Genomic DNA, 22,961 nt, shown 5'->3' with positions numbered 1-22,961 from the left:
GCAGTCAGTCAAAAAGCAGATAAAAGAATAGGGAAACAAGACCTAATTTGGGGTGACTGTGTAGTTTTTAATATATTTTAGTATTTTGATGTTTACAAGTTTCATGACAAAAGAGTTTAATTATTATTTAAAACGTTTATGCTCATATTTTAATGCATTTACATTGTTTTATAATTTGCAGTGTCTCTATATTGGGTGTGTCTGTATATTGGAAGAAAGGCAAGATAAAAGAAGTATGTAAATAAATATATTAAAAATAATAAGTCTAAGAGACAGTGAAGAGAGAAAGCCTCTTTTGCCACTTACAGCTGTCCAGCCACAAAAGAGAAATAAAGCAAGATTTAATCACAGCGGAACATACATTACCAAATTGTCTAAATAACACAAATATTAAAGATGTAGATTCCAACATCTAAAAATTGTCAAAAAGAGCTGCACTGAATATGCTAAAATCAAAGCGGCTTTTTTGTGCAATACAGTAGAGTCTCACTTATCCAACGTTCTGGATTATCCAACGCATTTTTGTAGTCAATGTTTTCAATACATCACGATATTTTGGTGCTAAATTCGTAAATAGAGTAATTACTACATAGCATTACTGTGTATTGAACTACTTTTTCTGTAAATTTGTTGTATAACATGTTTTGGTGCTTAATTTATAAAATCATAACCTAATTTGATGTTTAATAAGCTTTTCCTTAATCCCTCCTTACTATCCAACATATTCGCTTATCCAACTTTCTGCTGGCCCGTTTATGTTGAATGAGTGAGACTCTACTGTACATCCATTTAATAATATCACTGATATTAAGTTAGCAATAAATATAATTATCTAACAGTCTTTAGGGTAACTGATCTACATGAGATATTATAAGAGCAAGGTATAAAGGAACATAAAACAAGTGAGAGATAAAACTCTGGAATGAACAGAAAAAAACTGCTGAGGGCCTTTTCTAACCTGCAAGCAAGTTTCCAGCCAGTATCAAAGCATCTTGATGAGCTGACAGGTCTAGTGGGAGCCAAGCTGATGAAAGAAGTGATAGAACCAACCCTGCCATTCCAATGGTGCTATTCTTCTGAGACTCTTCTGTAGAACCCAGCAGGTAAAAACTGGAAGATTAATTATGTATAGTAAATTGCCATAAGAAACAGTAGAATTGGTAACATTAAGAAATTACATATCCAGCAGCCTTTTTCTTTAACACTTATAGTGGGTGACCACCGCCTTCAAATTAAAAAATTGCACAGAATATGCACTCTTGCCAGCATACTGCACCATGCTAAACAATGCAGTGCCTTGAGACTAATATATGAAATGTTCTACAAAGCTGTCTTATGTTCAGAACATAAACACAGATAAGGGCTTCATACTAGGACAATCTTTTCATACTAGCCACAAACTACTAAAAGCATTAAAGAATTCTGCCATCCTCTATTCTTTCCTATTAGAAGATTAAAATTACAATAAAATTGTTCTCCCTACAAGACTAGTATGTATTACATATTTCTCTCCCGAGTCTGTTACGCTCTCCAAATGCCAGCTGAATTACCTTCAGCTTTAGTTCACTCCCCAATTACAGGGAATGAGAATTTTCTTGGTACAAATTCTTGTTCTTGATACCCTGCTTTTAAAACATTAGCCAGAATCTTGTAAACGGGAGGAAGGAACATACCCACAGTGCCATCCTACATTCCAGGTACAAACTGGAAATGATGTGGACAGAAGGCATAAAGCTTCAAAGCAACCAAACTGAAAACCCAAAAGAGAAAACACATTACTATTAATAATATGAGGAACATGGAAATGACACAACATTCTGAACTTTTAGTTTTCAATGCAGACTCTGAGATACATATCACATATATGAGGGATGGAAATGTATTACTTAAAATTCAATTGATAAACTATTTAAATCGTTGACACTTTTGAAAAACTCACTGTTAGAGATCGTGTTGACGATGTTGTCAAGGCATGGGAAACTGCTGAAATAACTCTAGAAAGATTATTTTCCATTGTCACATCTGTTGGACTTTGCAGTATGTTATATCCTCTGTACGTTCTAGAACGAATTCAAACATCCATCATAAAAAAAATCAATATTTTCTAAGATTTAGAAGGGGGAAGGCACATATAGTTTGTGATGCAGTATCTTCACCTTTCCATGTATTATTTGGAATTTTCCCGTTCCTAATTTCTGCTTTGCATATGTTTGGACACTAGATAATGTTATCTTATTCTAGAAAAGGAGTGACAATTATATATCCCATGGGATCTATGCAGTCATTAGAGGAAGACTCACATGTGGCTTTTGTCCTCCTTGCAGACAACCAAAGACCAATCCAAATATCTGAATTTAAAAAAATTGCTCAAAACTATTTGCAGCCCAAAAAATGAAAAATGTGGGTGCAATTTCCCCCTTGAATGCTGTTTCTTGTTCAGTTTTTTGTTCATATCATTTTTTTGAAAATGGAAATGGGAACACATATCTAACTTTGTGACACAGTAACTACCAATGACTGTTCATTTATTTTTATTGTCACCTTGCCTCTGTATTATAGACAGAAAGTTTAAAAGACTATATAAACAATTATCAAGCCTCAGATTACAACTCAAAACATCTTTAATTTTTGAATGGTAATCCAGAATATAAAGAAAATCTCCACACAATAAAAATATTAAAAAGTACAAATATTTCTCTCCATGCCCTAGCAGGGAACGCACAAGAGCCCTAATGCAACATGCCTTTAGGTGGTCAACCAGGCCCCACTGGATCTGAACAAGCTGGCAAGTGAGCAGGAAGACCATCATCTGTGAGATTTCCTGGAGTCTGGAACCCTTGACATATTTATAGATCATGTGATAGTCATGTGAAATTTTGGTCCCAAAATCTGCCCTCGACTTATATATGTCTTTTTATCCATGAGTACAGGCAGCCCCTAAATTACAAATGACTCATAGTTACAAATGGTATGAGACAACAGGAAGTGAGAGAAATCTACCCCTAGGAAGGCAGGTTCATTCCTGAATGAGTTATCAGTGGGGAAAAGGTGTGTCCACTGAAGTTTTCTCATCAATCCTTGCTTCCACAACAAGCCACATTTTCCAAAATCCAATCATAGGGACAGAAAGTGAGGTAAAATCTTCTACACAGGGGAACAGACAGAAAAATAAACACCATAGAGTGTTAACCCTTCCCTCTGTTATCCAAAGCTACCTGAGCTACCCGCCGCCTGAGTCCCTGAGTCCCTTCGGGTGAGAAGGGCGGGATATAAATGTTGTAAATAAATAAGCTTTGGCTGGAGTTAAACTTTAAAAAGCATCTATTCCGATTTACCTATAAATTCAACTTAAGAACAAACCTACAGAAGCTATCTTGTAATATCCTTTGCGATGAAATCATTTCTTCAATAAACTTAAAAGAGGTGAAAGCTACTGTGTACAAAAGGAAACGAGGTACATGCGAGTATACAGAAATTGTTTTGCCCCCAAAATACCTGAATCAAAGAATCAACAAATTTTACCTGGTTATAGTGCTTACTGCAAACTGAGAAGCAGGTTGGGTTTCGTGCATTAGCAGCTTTAGGTAGACACTACTTTGGTCCCTTGCTACTGCCACTACAGGGTCAGCTTGTCCTTGATCGCAATTATAAAAGAACTTTGGAACAAGCCTGCAATAAAAAGAAAGACAGGTTGTCATGTAGCTTTCAAAAATAAAATAGTGCAATTTAGATCATATGCAGTTTTCCCAGTCTTCAAAACCAAAATGTACTTGGATTTAACACAACAGGTAACAACTACATTTTCGCTTGAAAAAGCTTACCAACATAGTGAACCTTCAATATTTTAAATTTTGCTTTATATTTGAATACTGTAATCCAAATTTAAACCTTATCATTAAAGGTATGCTATACATATATTAATTCTTAAGAGAGACAAATAGCATAGTTCCATTAAAGATCCATTTAAATTCCTTCTCCAAGCCCTAACATAATCCATCAGCATGACAACTCTAGTCATCCTAAATTATGAGGCACAAAGGAGCTTCTTCCCAATAACAGCTTTGGTCATTTATTCCCTTGAGTTTTAGTTTCTCTACAGATGTATAAATTATTAATTTCAGCACATTGTTACAACAATTTCTGAAAACAAGCACTATAGAAAACTGTTTTCATTTTTTAACTTTCAGGGGGAATCTGAATATAGGTTCTCAACTATTTTATCACTTTCAAACTGATTTCAGCAGAGGGTAACCTGCAAATCTAATTTCTAAAGCATTCCATGAGCAGTCACATCAAAGTTCAAGAAAGAGGAATCTGTCTTTCTCCCAGGAGCAAAGCAGATGGAGAAGAGGGAAAGAGGGACGGTAAAAAGAAAGAAAACACGCCACATCACAACTGAACAGCAACTTTCCAAAGAAACCTTATTCTGTTCACCACTCAGTTGAAGTGTGACTCCCAGCCAGGGTGTGTGTGATTTTTATATTTTGTATGATGGGTCCCAAAACATATTTTAGATTCTGTTCTCTGTTAAAAGAGAACAGGTAAATGAATAAATAAGTCAAACTACTCAAGCACTTTTCCACATACTGAGTTTTAGGAATCAACAATTTTCCTTCTTAGGACTTTGCTGAGCAGAAAATACTTTTCCTGTTTAACATCATCACTAGCTTCCCAAGCAATTGTTTTTAAGAGTCTTCCATTATGGAATGTAAAAACAATCAACCACAGAAGTAATCTGTCAAGGATTCTAAATGGCTTCCATTTTCACAGATTACTACATTTGTCTCCAAAAAGACAAACCAGTCTGCCAAACATAATTCTCAATTTCTGAACTCTGGTAAGAGGTACAGTGTGATTTTAAAGCATTAAAAATATGTTCATATCAGCCTGAAGTTATAATGAAAAGCAAATCTTATATTTTTTAATGATTGCAACAAATTGCCCACATTGTATTACTCTTTATGGAGGTTTTCTCTTAGAAATACAACCTGTTCCAATGTCAAAATGTGCCATGGCTGGCAGTCTCCATAACTATAATAATTCCACATCCCACGTGCAAAGTCCCAAAGTGAGCATTTATCTGTGTATGTATGTATATATATTTGCTTTTCCCCCCTCAATTATATATGCCACAGACACCCTCTATACTCGCAATTAATGGCTTTGTAAGTATAATTAAATTAGTTCATTATAATTCTGCAATTTAACAAATACCTTACTAAAGTGGCAGCAGCAACATGCCTCACTCTGGGGTCTTCATCGCCAAGCAGAGAAATTACTACATCATTGAGCACACGATCTTGAAGTTTTAACAGCTACAGGAATAGGATAACAGAGTGATCAAAAAATATAATTTATTTTTGAGCTGTTTACAAGTATTATAATATTACAGTCACAGCCTCTGAGCTGATAAAAGAAGCTTGTCAGAATGAAGAACGCCAAGGAAAGTATTTTACTCCATTTAACACGAAATACACATTAGATATTTGATTATAATGATATAAAAATCCTATTTACTGAAATTCATCTGCTATAATGTTTTTTCGTGTCAGGAGCAACTTGAGAAACTGCAAGTCCGCTACATATGAGAATTAAATATTTTCTGTATAAAAGGAAGCATTGAACAAAATTACTCACTCCAGTATAATGATGAGTACCTCTGTGTAAATTGTTGGCCCTTCTTTCCAAAAAACTGATTAGCCTAAAGAGAGAGAAGAATGAAAACCATGTTGTGATTATTTGTTAGAATCAATCAGTCCATCAGTCAAACCTGAGTAAAACATTAGATTGGTAGGGAATTTATAACATTTAAAGGAAAACTACTATTTAATTATAAGAACAACATTTTCAAATAAGAATGCTTACCGAAAATCAATATCAGCAAGAGTTTCTAACAGCTCAGTTCTAACCAGCCAATAAGAACTATTCCTCAATGTAAGGAGATCAACCATTAACTTTACACCCAAGGCACTATAGCTGCTACTGCACAAAGCCATGATACAATGCTAAAAAGAAAAAAAGAAGCATGGTTTTAAACAATATACTGTAATTACTAATTAATAGTTACTAGCACTTGTTAACCTAGCATTGGCATAATATTTTTACTCAAAGTCAACTTGAAGGTATGTAACAACAGCACTATTTCTACATGAGACTATTTGCATCACTCCTTCTATTCAGGAGTGCTTACTATCAGCTTTGGCTGATACGCCAGATGCGCCCCCTTCCTAGATTTAGAGGACCTGAAGATGTTAATGCATGCACTGGCAACCTCAAGGTGGGACTTCTGCAATGTGCTTTACATTGGGCTATCCTTGTACCAAGTCTGGAAACTCCAGCTGGTTCAAAATACTACAGCCAGACTGGTTACAGGAACATCTAGGAGTGAGCCTATCACACCTATCCTAAAATCACTCCACTGGCTGCCAATTAGTTTCAGGGCAAAGTACAAGGAGTTGGTTTTGACCTTTAAAGCCCTACATGGTTTGGGTCCAGGTTACCTAAAGGATCCCCCTCTCCCACACAATCAGCCCCTCTTGGCTCTAAAATGACTCAAATAGGCCAAAACTGTAGAGAAATTTCCCCCTTGGGATGCTGAGAGAAGAGGCTCTGGGTTAAAAAACCCAAGACCCTAGGGTGCCACTCTCTAAGGTCTCCTGGATAGTCAATGCAGTCCACTAATTACAGAGTTACCAAATCTTTCAAATGCATATGTGTTTCACATTTCAAAATGTAATATTTCAGAGAACTTTCAGCTTACCCTGACAGCTGTACAAGCCAGTTTACAGGTAACTGAAGATTCATCTTTCAGTGTTCTTTGTAACAAAAGTATACAATCTACCAGTGAAAATGTATTTCCTGGGGGAAAGAGAAATTAAATACAATGAAACAGCTAAAAACATTATGATACAACATTCAAATGCCTACAGATTAATCCCACAATTACCTGTTGAAACTCTTATATTTGTTAGCCAGTTTTCCACATCAAAGCGAGATTTGGTGAGGATGGAATAAACTATTGTTCCACATAAAATGGCTGTTGCTCCTCTAATCTGGGGATCTCCATGATCAATATAATTCATAATATCCTTTACATACTCCTCTTCTAGGGGGGAAAAAGGAAAGAAAAGAAATAATTATGTCCTGTTTATAAGTCTTAATACTTGACATTTATATAGGGTTTATAAAATCAACTATAAATGTTTTATCCAAAGTTAAATGCACATGACCTAATAGCCAAGCACTGAAGTAACCATGGATTATATATTTCAGATTCATGTTTCCTCATTAATCTGATATTTCAACTATTTTTTTTTAAATCCACTGAATTTGGAACCAGACCAAATGTTTATCATGTGCACTTCCAAATATTACATAGGCTTAGGATTGAGCTCCTCCTAAATTATCGAGGAGCATCTATACTAGATACTAGAGGAGATGATGCAGGACACTGAGAAGAGTATCAGTATCCCATATTTCACTGTATGTACCAGGAAAACTAAAAAGTCTTTTAAGAACTTCATTCTCAGTCATAAACATATAGGAAACACAGTCTTACATTTATTTTATTTTTTTCCCAACATTTATATCCCGCCCTTCTCACCCGAAGGGATTCAGGGCGGCGTACACATTGGCAACAATTCGATGCCTACACATAATTAAAACATAGCAATGAAGATCCAATTATAACAATTAAAACAATATAAACATATGGTTAAAAATCCGTTCATCCAAAATCCTTGTGCTGTAGCCGTAAATCAGTCTTTATCATTTAATCATCGAAAACCTGGGCACATAGACATGTTTTCAGGGCTTTTCTAAAACTCAAAAGGGTTGGGGCTTGTCGTATATCCCTGGGGAGAGTGTTCCACAGCCGAGGAGCCACGACCGAAAAGGCCCTATCCCTCATTCCCGCTAGCCATGCTTGCGAGGCAGGCAGGACCGAGAGCAGGGCCTCAACAGATGACCTTAGGGATCTTCCTGGCTCATAGGAGGAGATACGTTCGGACAAGTAGATTAGGCCAGAACCGTTTAGGGCTTTATAGGTCAAAACCAGCACTTTGAATTGGGCTCGGTAGCATATCGGCAGCCAGTGGAGCTGGCTTAGCAGAGGGGTGGTATGCTCCCTGTAAGTCGCCCCAGTTATTAATCTGGCTGCCGCCCGTTATACTAGTTGGAGCTTCCGGGCCATCTTCAAAGGCAACCCCACGTAGAGAGCGTTGTAGTAGTCCAAACGGGATGTAACCAGAGCGTGGACCACTGTGGTCAAGTCAGACTTCCCAAGGAACGGGTGCAACTGGCGCACAAGTCTGAGTTGTGCGAAGGCTCCCCTGGCCACCGCTGAGATGTGGGGCTCTAGGCTCACAGAGGGGAGCACAGGAGAACTCCCAGACTGCGAACCTATGTCTTCAGGGTGAGTGCGACCCCGTCCAACACAGGCTGTAACCCTATTCCCTGTTCGGCCCTACGACTGGCCAGGAGGACCTCCGTCTCGATTTGTTTGCCCTCATCCAGTCCGCTACAGCAGCCAGACACCGGTTCAGGACCTGAACAGCCTCTTAGTGACAGGTGGGAAGGAGTGACAGAGCTGGACATCATTTGCGTACAGATGACACCACACCCCGAAACTCCGGATGAGCTCTCATGTATATGTTGAACAACATGGGGGACAGTACTGACCCCTGCGGGACCCCACAAGACAATGGTTGTGGGGCCGAGCAGGTGTCTCCCAGTGACACCATCTGGGAACAACCCTCCAGAAAGGACCAGAGCCACTGCAAAACAGTACCCCCGAGCCCCATTCCGGCAAGGCACCCAGAAGGATACCGTGATCAACGGTATCGAAGGCCGCTGAGAGGTCCAGCAGAACCAGCAGGGACACACTCCCCCTGTCCAGTTCCCGGCGAATATCATTGACTAAGGTGACCAAGGCTGTCTCAGTACCATGCCCCGGCCTGAAGCCAGACTGAACATCAAGGCACAATGTATAGAATGAAGGCTGAACTTTCCTCATGACATATTAACTAAGTATTTCATGTAAATAACTGTATTTCAAGCATATCCCTCTGAGAACTAGACCACAGTATGCTCCAGTAAAAAAGGACAACATATAAATACTGAAACTTTTTCTTTACCTGCAGAATAGACAGGTGATTTGCTATAGGTAAAATATCTGATAATTTATGAAGCAAAAAAAATTAGATTTCTTTCACAAAAGAAATACAGTAGGAAAACAATTTAAAGATCAACATACCACCTGTGTTGGCTTCAGAAGGCATTTTATATAGTTTGCTGAAGAAAGCTTCAGGATGGAGAGCAACTGCTGCACTCACACAACTTATCGCTAAAGCTTTCACGCTGACTCTCACATCTTTATCTGGTACCAATGCTAAATAAAAAAAAGTAAACATACATTTAACAAACTACAATTCAATTCATTCTATAATATGAACATACACACTTTTAATTCATAATTATTATAGTACATTACATTCAAAATGGATAACAAAATTTCAGAAGTTTAAAAGCAGATATACAGAGTGTCAGCTATAATATCTCAAGTACATACAACAGATACACTTAAGATAAATACGTTTAAAGCAATTATCTCAAATAAAGAGACCGTATGTCAGAATTAGGGATGGGCAAAATCAAGAATTCTGCTTCAGAATATATGCCCTTAAAATGGAAGTTTTTAGAACATTCAATTGACATTCTCAGTATCTTAAGATATATTAGTACGGACGAAGAGCACATCAGATCTTTCTCATGTTCTCTGTATATGAACATAAACAAATAGAGAGGTGAAAAATCCCAATGACCAAAATAAAACAAAACATCACAAATATATAAACAAAAGGCAAAGGTTCTTAAATCTTATTAAATGTTTAATAACAATTATGGGAATTATATTTGAATACTAAATGAAAAAATACTAAATGAATACTATGAATACTAAATGAAAAAAAGTACAAAACTGTTTTCTTATTGTAATAGAGGTATATAAATGTAAGTATATAAATTGTGTTCTCCTACCAAACACCCATCAAACACACTTGTTTGCCTTGCTCCTATATTCCTCACTCCAGGAACTGGTGCTGTAGCTATATAGAAAGCTAGTGATAGTTAGCTCTTCTCCCAACCAGCCTTTGACCTACTTCTGGTGACTTACCATATTTACTTGTGTATAATGCACCATCAAATGTAATGCACACTTCAATTTTGATGGTGCACATTACAAAAAACGGATTTGCCCTCAAATGTAATACGCCCAACAATGCAGGCATAGCTTACTAGCCAGCCTCGCACAATTCCCAACTATGTTTTGAACGCCTTGTGAATGAGGCCAGTTGGGAATCAAATGGGACTAAGCATGGGGGGGGGGAGCCCCTGAGGGCTGCTCAGGTGGCAGGATCTGCAGCTAAGCCGCAGCAACTGAGTCACTGGCACTCCTGCTCCTTCTCTAGGCACCACAGAGCCACTACTGGGAGCAGCCTCTTCAGGGGCTCCTCCTCTGCTCCAGCCTCTGGGATTTCCAGGTTTCTCCAGGTCTTTTCGCGCAGGTGGGTTTATATGCGCAATTCTAATAAGCCATCAAATCTTACGTGAACCTCGATTTTGGTAATGAGGTTTAGCCAAAAAATTAGCATTAGACTCAAGTAATTATGATACTTTCTCTATGCAGATGCCCTTCGATCCTGAGACCAGTTACTTGGGCAGATGACCTGAGGCTGACATCAGGTGATTTAGACCAGAATAGAACCCTAAGGAGTAAGCAAGCCTCCACTGAACTCACACAAACCAACAGCCTTACTCCAAATTTCAACTTAACAAACTCTCTCAACAAACACTCCCAAATCACTTTATGGGACTGGAAACGTTTGCCCCAAGAAAGGTGTTTCTTCCACCACAAACCCACAAACACTCCTGTTTGTCTTTCCTATTTGCCTTGCCTCTGTACATCTCGCTCCAGGAACAGTTCAACAAACCCATTTCCAAATTGTGAGCTTACAAACTCAAGTACATTCTCAGAGATATCCAACTCAGGCCCACAGTTCTCTCTTCCTATTTTTGATAAAGTATCTATTCAAGTCTTTTGCAATTTAGAATCTGAACAGCTGCCAAATTTAACCAACATTTGAACACAAAATAAATCAACCAGATCTTAATTAGATTAAGGGGAATCAAACATAAAAAGATCAATTTCTAATTTTAAAAAATATGTCAAATTTTCTTTAAACTTACCACCTTTCACTTCTGTAAGCAGAAATGAGGCTGACAGAAGACGTACACAGTGAACGAGTGGAGCAGCATTTTCATCAGTATAACACCCTATATCTCCTTTAATTCTGGAAAGCTGTATTTTTAGGGGGGAAAACATAGCTATAGCAATGTACTAAAACATAATTTTCAAGATGTACTACAATCCCTAACAGCTGTTGCAACACAGAGGTGTGTAAACTCCTTTTGATCTGCACTATCTTCCCACAACTATACACTCCTGTTGTCAGACCCCATCAAATCTGATAGCTACAGAAATCTGGCCTGCAGAAATTCAAAAAGGAACCATGCATCCACATGCTATGTGTTGTACACTGTCTTTAGGACAAACTTGGGTTGAAAAAAAATCAACTGCTCCAGTTTTTCCAAGTACATTTTGGCCATTCTAACATATTTCTCATGCATGTTCTAAATAGTATACAATGTTCAATGATTTCTTTCTGACAATATCCACAAAATAGATTTTTGAAAATTGTTGGAGGTAATGGGCATATTCTGACTATAGATTTTGTTCTCTCAGCAGGTGAGAATGGTGCCTTAACTTGAGGAAAAGAGGTCAAGTCCACTGCTAATTTTGCCACTCCAGAGTCAAGAATTATCTTATTCCCCAGACCAGAATAACAAATATTGCCCTTCAATCTCTTTTTAAAACTGTTCTCCAAACCAATTTAACTGCTTTTGATATAAAAATGCAAACTTTGAATATACATCAATAACATACTATATTAAAGACATGACTTGGAAAATAAAAGAATATTCAAAACATTCAGCTACCACTCCCCTGAGAGAAAAATGATGGTCTTCATTGTATTGATCAGGGCCAACCAGCTAAGTGAAGACAGCAATTTGGACAAGCTGAACATCTATTCCTTTCATGTACAATGCTGTTCATCAGTTATTATCTAAATAACTACTGAATGAGAGCAACAGTCTTACTTTATTTTCATGGTCACCAGGCTCTGTTTCTTCTTTTGTTGAAAATTTATCCATGCTGCTGGTAGAAGGCTGTCTGCTGTGACCCATGCTTTTTAATAAATGGGACTGCTGAAGGGCTTCGTAAAAAAAAAAAAAGTAAAACATAGATTATTGTTGATTTAACTATATTCATGAACAAAAAAAGGTTGTTTTATTTAGATTTAAATGCCAATATGTCAAGGACAGAACGCCACAAGATTCAAAGTAACAGAGTTTATTAGATTACAGAACTCAAAAATGCCCGTAAAAACACAAGGGCCAGGCAGTTTTTGCCTTTAGGAGCAAAAAGGGACAAAAGTAAATGTTCAAAAGATAAACCGGATTAAACCGGAGTTTAATCCGGGTAAAAACAAACTGCTTGCTTCAGCCTAGGTATTAACAGAACGAAAGCCAAGGAACAAAAGATACAAAGAATGCAACTAATTGGCAGCAGATTCCTCTCTGCTGCCAGCACTGTGCTTAGAGTAACTTGCGTCGCTCCCACACACACACAGTAGACAGGATCTCCAACACGAGCAATTCAGCCAAGGATTGTAGAAGTAGAGTAGACCAGTTCCGTTCCGTAAATCAAAGCCAGAAGCAGACGTTTGTAGTTTTTCCAAGTCCAAGAAGGGGGGAAGACAAGCCGTGGTCAGTTCAGTCCGGGTTCTCAAAGCAGGAGATGGCGTCCGTCAGAAAGACGACGGAAGGTCAAGCTAATAAGAGTAAGCACAGGTTTGCACAAACAAATGCCCACACAATCCCTCCCGCCGTCTGACCTTGGATTCCAATCAACTTACGTCTCAGCACAGGAAAGCACACAAGTCTTCAGGGAAGCGTCCCACACACACACGGATCCCAAGCGTTTGCCCAGATTACCTTGCCCGACGCAATTTGCAATTGCTCCCAAGCCCCATTTTATGCCAGTTACAAATCTTCATCACTGTCAGCTGTCCTCCTTAACCCGGGCGTTTCCTCATCACTTTCCTCGTCAGAGCTGGAACACCTCTGACTACGCCCAACAGCATCTCCAGCTGTGGATCCCGTCCCATCCCTCCAGCTACGCCATGGGTCTAATCCTGAAGGTCCCCATTCATCTTCTGCCCCATCATGGCCAGTGGCCCCCAATTCCTCCCTTACCCGAGTCCAATCCATCTCATCCTCCTCTGAGCTAACCAGCCCTTCCTCCATTCTCTCCGTGAACCCTTCGAAAGACTCTTCGTCAGAGGGTGCTGCAAATATGTCTCGCAGTCTTTTTCTCTCTCGCTCCTCGAGAGTATCCGACTCTCGAGGAGTCTTACGCCCACGCCTGTCAGAAACAGAGCCACGAGGCTCAATCATAACACTATCCCCTCTCACAAAGGCCCCCTCCCCCGATGGCGGAGAAGTGGCAGTGATACCCTCCGCTATAGCACCACGACGACTAGAGGTATCAAGTTTCAACAGCGAACGATGAAAGACTGGATGGACCTTTAAACTAGACGGTAAACGCAAACGAAACGCAACGGAAGAAATCTTTTTAACGATAGGAAAGGGACCCAAATACCGAGGCGCAAACTTTCCCCCAGCCTGTTTAATATGTTTGGAAGATAACCACACCAAATCCCCTTCTTCCAACTCCTCCCCTGCCTGCCTGTGGCGGTCAGCCTGAGTCTTCTGCGTTGCCTTAGCTTCCAGCAGTAAGCGACGGGCAACATCATGCAATGCAGCCATTTCCGTAGAGCGGTACACAGGGTCCGAAGAGACCACATTGGTCGACGGCGCCACACCTCCCCGTGGGTGAAAACCATAAGTTAGCTCAAACGGCGTATGCTGACTAGATGTGTGCACCGCATTGTTGTAAGCAAATTCCGCCACCGGTAGCCACTTCACCCAAGCCGTGGGTTGATCTAAACAAAAACAACGCAGATATTGCTCTAAGAGCCCATTAACCCGTTCCGACTGTCCATCCGTTTGCGGATGAAAGGCTGAAGAAACGTTTAACTTAGTCCCCAAGCACTCATGGAAATGTTTCCAAAAGCGTGACACAAATTGCGGAGCCCTATCTGAAATAATCACCTCGGGTGCTCCGTGCAAACGATAGATGTGCTTAGTAAATAGTAAGGCCAACGTAGGGGCCGCCGGAATGGTTGAACAAGGAATAAAATGAGCCAGTTTACTAAATAAATCCACCACCACCCAAATACAAGTATAACCCCCAGACTTAGGCAAATCTGAAATGAAATCCATGGAAATGATTTGCCATGGCCTGTCCGGAACAGGTAAAGACGACAACAACCCTCTAGGGCGCCCAACAGGCGTCTTACTCTGCTGGCAAACGGCGCAGCTGTCACAAAAGCGCAGAATGTCTTGCCGCATCTTTGGCCACCAATAGCTCCTGGTAATGAGCTGCACGGTCTTGAATCTGCCAAAGTGCCCAGCCATGGGTTCGTCATGGTGGGCTCTAATCACCTCCAACCTGAGGGCCCCCACTGGTACGTAGACCTGCCCCCTGCGTACCAATACTCCGTCTTGATCTTGTAGATGCGGCAGTATGGTACGATTACCTGCTGAGAGCAGCATCAGTTGCTCCTGTGTCCACACATCATCCCTCTGAGCCTCAAGGATCTGGTCATGTAACCCGAGCTCATTATCTACAACACACAGAGAGGCAGTAGGCAAGATGGTCTGACATACAACCTGCTCATTGGTCTTAAACTCCGGCTTGCGGGATAAAGCATCGGCCCGCAAGTTTGCCTTCCCCTCTACGAACTGCACCTTGAAGTTAAACCTGGAGAAAAACAAAGCCCATCGGATTTGACGCTGGTTTAACTTCTTTGCTGTTTGCAAGTGCTCTAAATTCTTGTGATCAGATCTGACCACGATCTGGTGCCGTGCCCCTTCAAGCCAGTGCCGCCACACCTCAAACGCCACCTTAATCGCCAACAACTCCTTCTCCCATATGGTATAGTTCTGCTCGAAGGGTGTTAGTTGCCGCGAGTAAAATCCACAGGGACGCAAGGTCCCTGAGGAATCTTTCTGAGACAATACAGCCCCCAACGCGTAGCTAGAAGCGTCCGCTTCTACCACGAACGGTTTGTCAACATCAGGATGGGTTAGTATGTTGTCTGATTGAAAACTAGACTTAAGTTGTAGAAACGCCTCGTGAGCTTCCCGCCCCCACACAAATGGCTGTTTCTTGCGCAGAAGCTGCGTCAAAGGTACCGTGAGCTTTGCAAAATTCGGAATAAACTCCCGGTAGTAATTAGCAAAACCTAAGAACCTTTGTACATCCTTCTTAGTTTTCAGCTCCTGCCATGAGTTGACGGCGTCAACCTTATGTGGTTCCATTTTAAGTTCCCTACCTGACACTACATGACCTAGGAACTCCACTTCAGGCACATGAAAGACGCATTTGGAAGCCTTGGCGAAAAGCCCATTAGCCCGCAGTCGGTGCAGAACCTGCTTGACATGTTGACGATGTTCTTTCTCGTCCTTAGAAAAAATCAAGATATCATCCAAATAAATCACTAAAAATTGGTCAATTAGGTCCCTGAACACATCGTTCATGAACCTCTGGAAGACCGCAGGAGCATTACAAAGCCCAAAAGGCATGACTCGGAACTCGTGGCATCCGAAACACGTGTTAAATGCCGTCTTCCATTCATCCCCTTCCCGTATACGGATTAAGTTATAGGCCCCCCGCAGGTCAAGCTTGGTAAAGACCTTAGCCCCTTGCACCCTTGATAACAGTTCCGAGATTAAAGGGAGCGGGTACCTATCCCGAATGGTGTATTTGTTTAGGATCCGATAGTCGCAGACCAGCCTAAGTTCCCCAGTCTTTTTGGCTACAAAGAATACTGGTGCCGCAGTTGGAGAACTAGATGGGCGAATAAACCCCTTGGCTAAATTGTCATCTAAAAACTCCCGCAAAGCTTGCCTTTCCGGTACAGTCAAGGCATACAGCCTCCCTGCTGGCAGTTTCGCACCTTCTGCCAACTTGATGGCGCAATCATATGGCCTGTGCGGTGGTAATTTATCCGCTTCTCTTTTACAAAATACATCAGAGAACTCCCCATACTCAGCAGGCACTCCCTCCATATCAGCATGAGTAACATTTAGAGTGCAACAATCCTGCCTCTTTAAGATCACTTTACGTGTTGCCCAATCCACTTGTGGGTTTACTACAGCTAGCCAATCCATCCCCAGGATCACATCATATCTAGGCAAGCTCGTAATATCCCACACAAACGTTCCCGTTACTCCCTGCACCTCCCACGTTACTGCTGAGGTTTCCTGGTTAACCACCCCAGTCTCCAGCAGTCTCCCATCTGCTCCCTCCACCCACACGTCGCATGCCTTGCGCACTCTAGGAATGCCATGCTTCTTAGCAAACTCAATATCTACATAGGAGACCGTAGCTCCTGAGTCCAGCAGTGCCAGAGTAGAAACAAGTTCCCTTCCCCCAACAGATAATGTAATGGGTACGAAAACATGCTTCCTCCCCTCAGTTGACTGCTTGAGGAGCCCTAGTGCGTTGGACTCACGTCGCACTAGGGCTGGCCTTTTCCCGAAAGCTGGGAAGGTTTCACATTACAATTTTTGGCAAAATGCCCAGCATTCCCACAGTACAAACACAAGCCCAGCTGCCTCCTACGGCTCTTTTCCTCTGTAGACAGTTTTTTAAAGACCCCAAGCTCCATGGCCTCTTCCCCCATCACCACAGGTGCCCTGGTTACATGCATAGGTGGCGCACACATTGCTTTTGAGTGTTTACGAGCCTCGAACCTTGCGTCTAAACGCAACACCTTAGCTACTAAGGCGTCCCAGCTTTCAGCCGGCTCCAAGCGTGCTAATTCATCCTGGAGCATATCACTTAACCCGGCAGTAAATAAAAGCATGAATGCATTTTCCCCCCAATCCAGCTGGTGGCGATACAGGTTAAACTTATTTAAGTAATCCAAAACAGTCCCCTTTCCCTGTTTCAACCGATACAGAGCCCACCCAGCGTTCTCCGTGCGGAGAGGATCCCCAAAAGTATCAGTTAACAACCTTTTGAAATTATTCAAATTGTCCTTGACTGGGTCATTTCCCAAAATTAAATTAGTGGCCCATTGTCCTGCGGGACCGGTCAACAAACTCAAAATAAAAGCCACCTTGCTAGTGTCAGTAGGAAAAGCATGAGCACTGAGCTGAGAAAAATAAAGCTCCACTTGTGCCAAAAAGGTTGGCAACTTGCACCTGGTTCCGTCAAAGCGTTCAGGAGTCAAAACATGTCCTTTCACAGCAAAAGCTGTTTGGCTTAAGGCCGTTTGCAATTGGTCTACTTTGGCTCTTAACTCATCCATCGTCTTCCTGACGGGTTTATTGCTGCAATAAACTTTTTATGGGCGTCGGGCAATCTGTCAAGGACAGAACGCCACAAGATTCAAAGTAACAGAGTTTATTAGATTACAGAACTCAAAAATGCCCGTAAAAACACAAGGGCCAGGCAGTTTTTGCCTTTAGGAGCAAAAAGGGACAAAAGTAAATGTTCAAAAGATAAACCGGATTAAACCGGAGTTTAATCCGGGTAAAAACAAACTGCTTGCTTCAGCCTAGGTATTAACAGAACGAAAGCCAAGGAACAAAAGATACAAAGAATGCAACTAATTGGCAGCAGATTCCTCTCTGCTGCCAGCACTGTGCTTAGAGTAACTTGCGTCGCTCCCACACACACACAGTAGACAGGATCTCCAACACGAGCAATTCAGCCAAGGATTGTAGAAGTAGAGTAGACCAGTTCCGTTCCGTAAATCAAAGCCAGAAGCAGACGTTTGTAGTTTTTCCAAGTCCAAGAAGGGGGGAAGACAAGCCGTGGTCAGTTCAGTCCGGGTTCTCAAAGCAGGAGATGGCGTCCGTCAGAAAGACGACGGAAGGTCAAGCTAATAAGAGTAAGCACAGGTTTGCACAAACAAATGCCCACACAATCCCTCCCGCCGTCTGACCTTGGATTCCAATCAACTTACGTCTCAGCACAGGAAAGCACACAAGTCTTCAGGGAAGCGTCCCACACACACACGGATCCCAAGCGTTTGCCCAGATTACCTTGCCCGACGCAATTTGCAATTGCTCCCAAGCCCCATTTTATGCCAGTTACAAATCTTCATCACTGTCAGCTGTCCTCCTTAACCCGGGCGTTTCCTCATCACTTTCCTCGTCAGAGCTGGAACACCTCTGACTACGCCCAACAGCATCTCCAGCTGTGGATCCCGTCCCATCCCTCCAGCTACGCCATGGGTCTAATCCTGAAGGTCCCCATTCATCTTCTGCCCCATCATGGCCAGTGGCCCCCAATTCCTCCCTTACCCGAGTCCAATCCATCTCATCCTCCTCTGAGCTAACCAGCCCTTCCTCCATTCTCTCCGTGAACCCTTCGAAAGACTCTTCGTCAGAGGGTGCTGCAAATATGTCTCGCAGTCTTTTTCTCTCTCGCTCCTCGAGAGTATCCGACTCTCGAGGAGTCTTACGCCCACGCCTGTCAGAAACAGAGCCACGAGGCTCAATCATAACACAATAACTTAGTTATAAAATGTGTGGTAAATACAGTCATCCTGCCTTCCCCATTTCGGCCCATTTCGGCCCATGTTGCACGTTGCCTGGGTTCTATGAATTAGTCTCCAGTGTTAATATTGTATGTTTTATGTTGATTTTAACTATTGTTTTTACTGTAATTGATGTTTTTATTGGATAACTGTTTTATTGCTGTGTTTTGATATTTGATTGTTTTATCGGGCAAGGCCCCATGTAAGCCGCCCCGAGTCCCTTCGGGGAGATGGGGCGGGGTATAAAAATAAAGTTATTATTATTATTATCTTTGCAGTTTTGACTTTTGCAGATTGTATGATTCACAGATTTGATTAAAAATGTTTTGTCTAGGAATATCTAGGTCCTCGAGTGTGACACTATGGTCAACTTCCTGCAGTCATGATGAAGACTTAGTGATTTCTAGAGAGAACACCTCTCTAGGAATCTTTAAGTCATCAATGCAATTCTATAGTCAATTTACAGCAGAAACTGACCAATGCTAGAAGTTCTAGAAATTCTTAGAGATGTTCTCTCTAACCGAACCCATAGCTATAGTAGTTGCACAGGCCATCTCTTTGACTTGTAACACTGTACTTTATTCCTCTGCCCCAAAGCATCTTAGAATATAACATTGCATTTTAGTTCTAGTGGCCCATCCAGGCCATCCTCTCCTCCATCCCAGTGGACTTTTTTCTTCTTCTGTGATTCATGTTATCTGAGTGATTATACTGCTTCTATTAATGTGATTGTTTTAGTCAATTGTTATGTTTTTGTTTTTTCATATTTTTATAGCGTTTTATAGTGTTTTCAGTGTTTTATTGTATAATGTTTTATGCTGATTTTATATTGGAAACCGCCCTGAGTCCCTTTCGGGAGAGAGGGCAGTATACAAATAAACTTTTACTTACTTACTTCTCTGAGGTAAAAAATAGGGAATTTTTTATTTGAGTTCTTTCACTTTCACTATGAATCTATGCCTTTAACTCCAGTGAATGTGAAGGGATGGCTGTAATTCATCTGCTACTATTTGCATATATATTTCCCCCTTTTACTTATGAACATACCAAGACAAGAACTTCTTGTATCAATGATCATCTCATCCTGGAGAACATTGGTTGTTTCATCTTCTTCATCTTGCAACTGTCCAATCTGCATTCCAGAGTATTGGTTTTCAGCACCTTCTATAATCTAAATTGCACATACAAGACACAAAAACAAAAATAGCATTGACGACTAATATGGAAAAAAAATAACTGCATCTGAAAAAAAAAACAAGTACTGTACAGGGATTTGAGGGGTGGGGGTGGGCAATATTCCTGCAAATCATCCAATATATTTAAAGGCAACTAATACTGTAATTCCTGAAGGCCAGAAATCTGTGGATCCAAATTGATAAATCTAATGATAAACTCAGAAGCTGACTCAGATTCTGACAAAAGACAAACATGCACAACTGATCCAGATAAGTGCAACGGTACGGACACAGAGGAAATAATTACTCCAAACCTTAAAGGTAAGGAAAATGTGCATGAAATTGTTGCTGCCTGTACATATTGAGAACTAGAAAGATAACTTGAATAAATTAAATATTCTGGTGATGGTTTAATCTCTAAATGAAAATGGGAAAAATCACTTCCTGGAACAAGGCAACAGGAAGTGATTCAGGAGAGGCTTCAGTATTCCTGAGGTGCTTTAAAAACTATTATTGTTTCTGGTTTGCATTAATCAAGGTGGATTTTAAAATGTGGATGAAATTCATACGTGGTATGAATGTTGACCTCTTGTGACTGATTCAGCTCCAGCAATATGGTTTTCTCAGATCAGGGGGATATGAAAGATTAGCTAAAATATCTAAAGTTAGAATACAGTAGAGTCTCACTTATCCAACATAAACGGGCCGGCAGAATGTTGGATAAGCGAATATGTTGGATAATAAGGAGGCATTAAGGAAAAGCCTATTAAACATCAAATTAGGTTATGATTTTACAAATGAAGCACCAAAACATCATATTAGAAAACAAATTTGGCAGAAAAAGTAGTTCAATACGCAGTAATGCTATGTAGTATTTATTGTATTTATGAATTTAGCACCAAAATATCACGATATATTGAAAACATTGACTACAAAAATGTGTTGGATAATCCAGAATGTTGGATAAGCGAGTGTTGGATAAGTGAGACTCTACTGTAACACCACTTTTTTTTATCCCAGAGGAGGCCAGTCACCTATATCCAAATTTTATTTTTGTCATATTACAATGACAGACTAGAGTGGGGTTTGGGGATCAAAAACCTAATACAACCTGCTCTAGTTATGGTTTACAGTCCTCCATTCTACATTAAGAAACTGAATATTCAAATTTTTAGTGTATGTAGGTACATTGTCTATTTCATGTGTGTCAAACTCAATAGCTTGAATCCAGCCTACCATGTCACTTTATGTGGTCCTCCAGACACTGCACTACAATTCCTGAATTTCTCATTATGAGACATTATGACTAGAGCTGATGGAAGTTGTGATACAGTAACATCTGGAAGCCTGCCGTTGGTTCTGTTTAGTCAGAAGAGTGGGGTTTGGAATTAGATACAAGTCTTGTGGATACGATGTCGGACTTTAAAATGTCCTTTAACCTTTCCCCAGGTACTATTGGCTAGCAATTCCCATTATTCCCAGTCCACAAGGAAAATAAACAAAAGTGATGGAAGTTGTCATTCTGGGGACCAAACCCAGTAGTGGAGCACCAACCACTATGTAAAAAAACAAACAAACTATAGTTGTCCCTCTGTATTCATAGATTCGACAGCCCTTTGAAAGCACCCATAAAACTGATGTGGCCCTCAATGAAAATGAATTTGACACTCCTGATCTATTGGTTACAGGCTATATAAATAAACTTATGAATTAAAACCTGCATTACTCATGAATTAAAACCTGCATTAAATGTAGTACATTTTACTCTTTGGGTTCAAATACTTCAACTATATATACAGTAACTAAATATCCATACACTATTCCAATTCCTGTCTGTGTAATTTCTCGTTGTAGTATTCTCTCAATCAGGCAACCAGATAATTAAATGATTTTAATAAAATGACATTAACCAATTTCAAATGTTACAATGCTATAAAAAACCAGGTATGTCTAAGTCCAGATTTTTTATTTAAAATGTACAGAAATGCAATAAATCAGATTCCTCAGCAGCTACTTGGCATTCCCCCACTTACCATTTCAGAACAATCTGAAGGAGTCACAGCTGAATCCGGACCTTCTGTAGTCGTCTGGGAGCTGTCACTAATGGGAGAGGATGCCCGAGTGCCACTGTTCAGGTCTACTGTAGGGTCTGACTGGACAGTGCTGATTTGGCTGGAGCTTCTGCTAAGAACATCATCATCAGTATCTCCTTTGTTAGCTGAACTTGTTAACTCACAATTTGTCAAGTCTGATTCTGACTGTAGTGTATGTTGAGAACGTGGTTGCTCAGTTATGATGTCATGTCCTGACGAATCTGCTACTGAATTTGTCGCTGTTGGTATGTCTGAGGAAGCTAATTCACTATTTAACTCACTCTTCATGGATGCTAAAGAAGAAAACAGGAAACCCAAAAAGATACAAGAGCTAAAAATCTTTTTCTACCAAATAAAATTACAATAAGAATTATTATTATTATTATTATTATTATTATTATTATTATTATTATTATTATTATTTATACCCTGCTTTATCACCCAAAAAGAGATTCAATAAGTAAAGGTTCTAACAATTAATCAATTTAATTAATTTCATTTTTTTTCATAAATGGCAGTTCACCAATTTCTGAATTTTTTTTTTGGCATAATCATATCATACTGTAGTGGGGACTTCCAGGGATCCCATATAGAATTTTTACAAAGTGTCATGAATTCTAATACAATGGGGGAGGGGGATGATAACCCAAAGCTAAGCTTTCACACACACACACACACACACACACACACACACACACAAATAGCAGTTCACATAATCAGGAATGCTGGAAAATCAGTGCTTCAAACTGTATGGAGTTTCAAGGCATACATGAAACACTTCACTTTATGAAAATCATGTGGATGGTGATGGACAAATGAGACAAGTAAGGATCACACGTTTTCCACTCCTCATGCGTTAACCTTATTCAGGCTTTAGAACACCTGAAAAGGTATTA

At 40.4% G+C, this 22,961-nt stretch overlaps 1 protein-coding gene across 3 annotated transcripts in view; it reads right to left on the bottom strand.

Annotated features, from left to right (window-relative positions):
- htt (huntingtin) overlaps positions 1–22,961 on the bottom strand; it is a 122,611-nt gene that overhangs the window by 75,222 nt on the left and 24,428 nt on the right. For 2 of the 3 annotated variants that reach the window (XM_062982049.1, XM_062982051.1), the window contains 14 exons: positions 22,006–22,358; positions 19,845–19,968; positions 12,217–12,332; positions 11,245–11,356; positions 9,254–9,388; positions 6,947–7,105; positions 6,761–6,858; positions 5,866–6,005; positions 5,638–5,701; positions 5,215–5,315; positions 3,523–3,669; positions 1,940–2,060; positions 1,674–1,750; positions 959–1,110 (listed from right to left, as the gene is read on the bottom strand). In XM_062982049.1, coding sequence (XP_062838119.1) covers positions 959–1,110; positions 1,674–1,750; positions 1,940–2,060; positions 3,523–3,669; positions 5,215–5,315; positions 5,638–5,701; positions 5,866–6,005; positions 6,761–6,858; positions 6,947–7,105; positions 9,254–9,388; positions 11,245–11,356; positions 12,217–12,332; positions 19,845–19,968; positions 22,006–22,358 — 1,899 coding nt within the window. The remainder of the gene's footprint in view (positions 1–958; positions 1,111–1,673; positions 1,751–1,939; positions 2,061–3,522; positions 3,670–5,214; positions 5,316–5,637; positions 5,702–5,865; positions 6,006–6,760; positions 6,859–6,946; positions 7,106–9,253; positions 9,389–11,244; positions 11,357–12,216; positions 12,333–19,844; positions 19,969–22,005; positions 22,359–22,961) is intronic. The other variant, XM_062982050.1, reaches the window with a different exon arrangement.

This window comes from Anolis carolinensis, chromosome 5, assembly GCF_035594765.1.
Source record: "Anolis carolinensis isolate JA03-04 chromosome 5, rAnoCar3.1.pri, whole genome shotgun sequence".
Classification (NCBI taxonomy): domain Eukaryota; kingdom Metazoa; phylum Chordata; class Lepidosauria; order Squamata; family Dactyloidae; genus Anolis; species Anolis carolinensis.
This window is presented reverse-complemented; position numbering and strand designations above follow the sequence as displayed.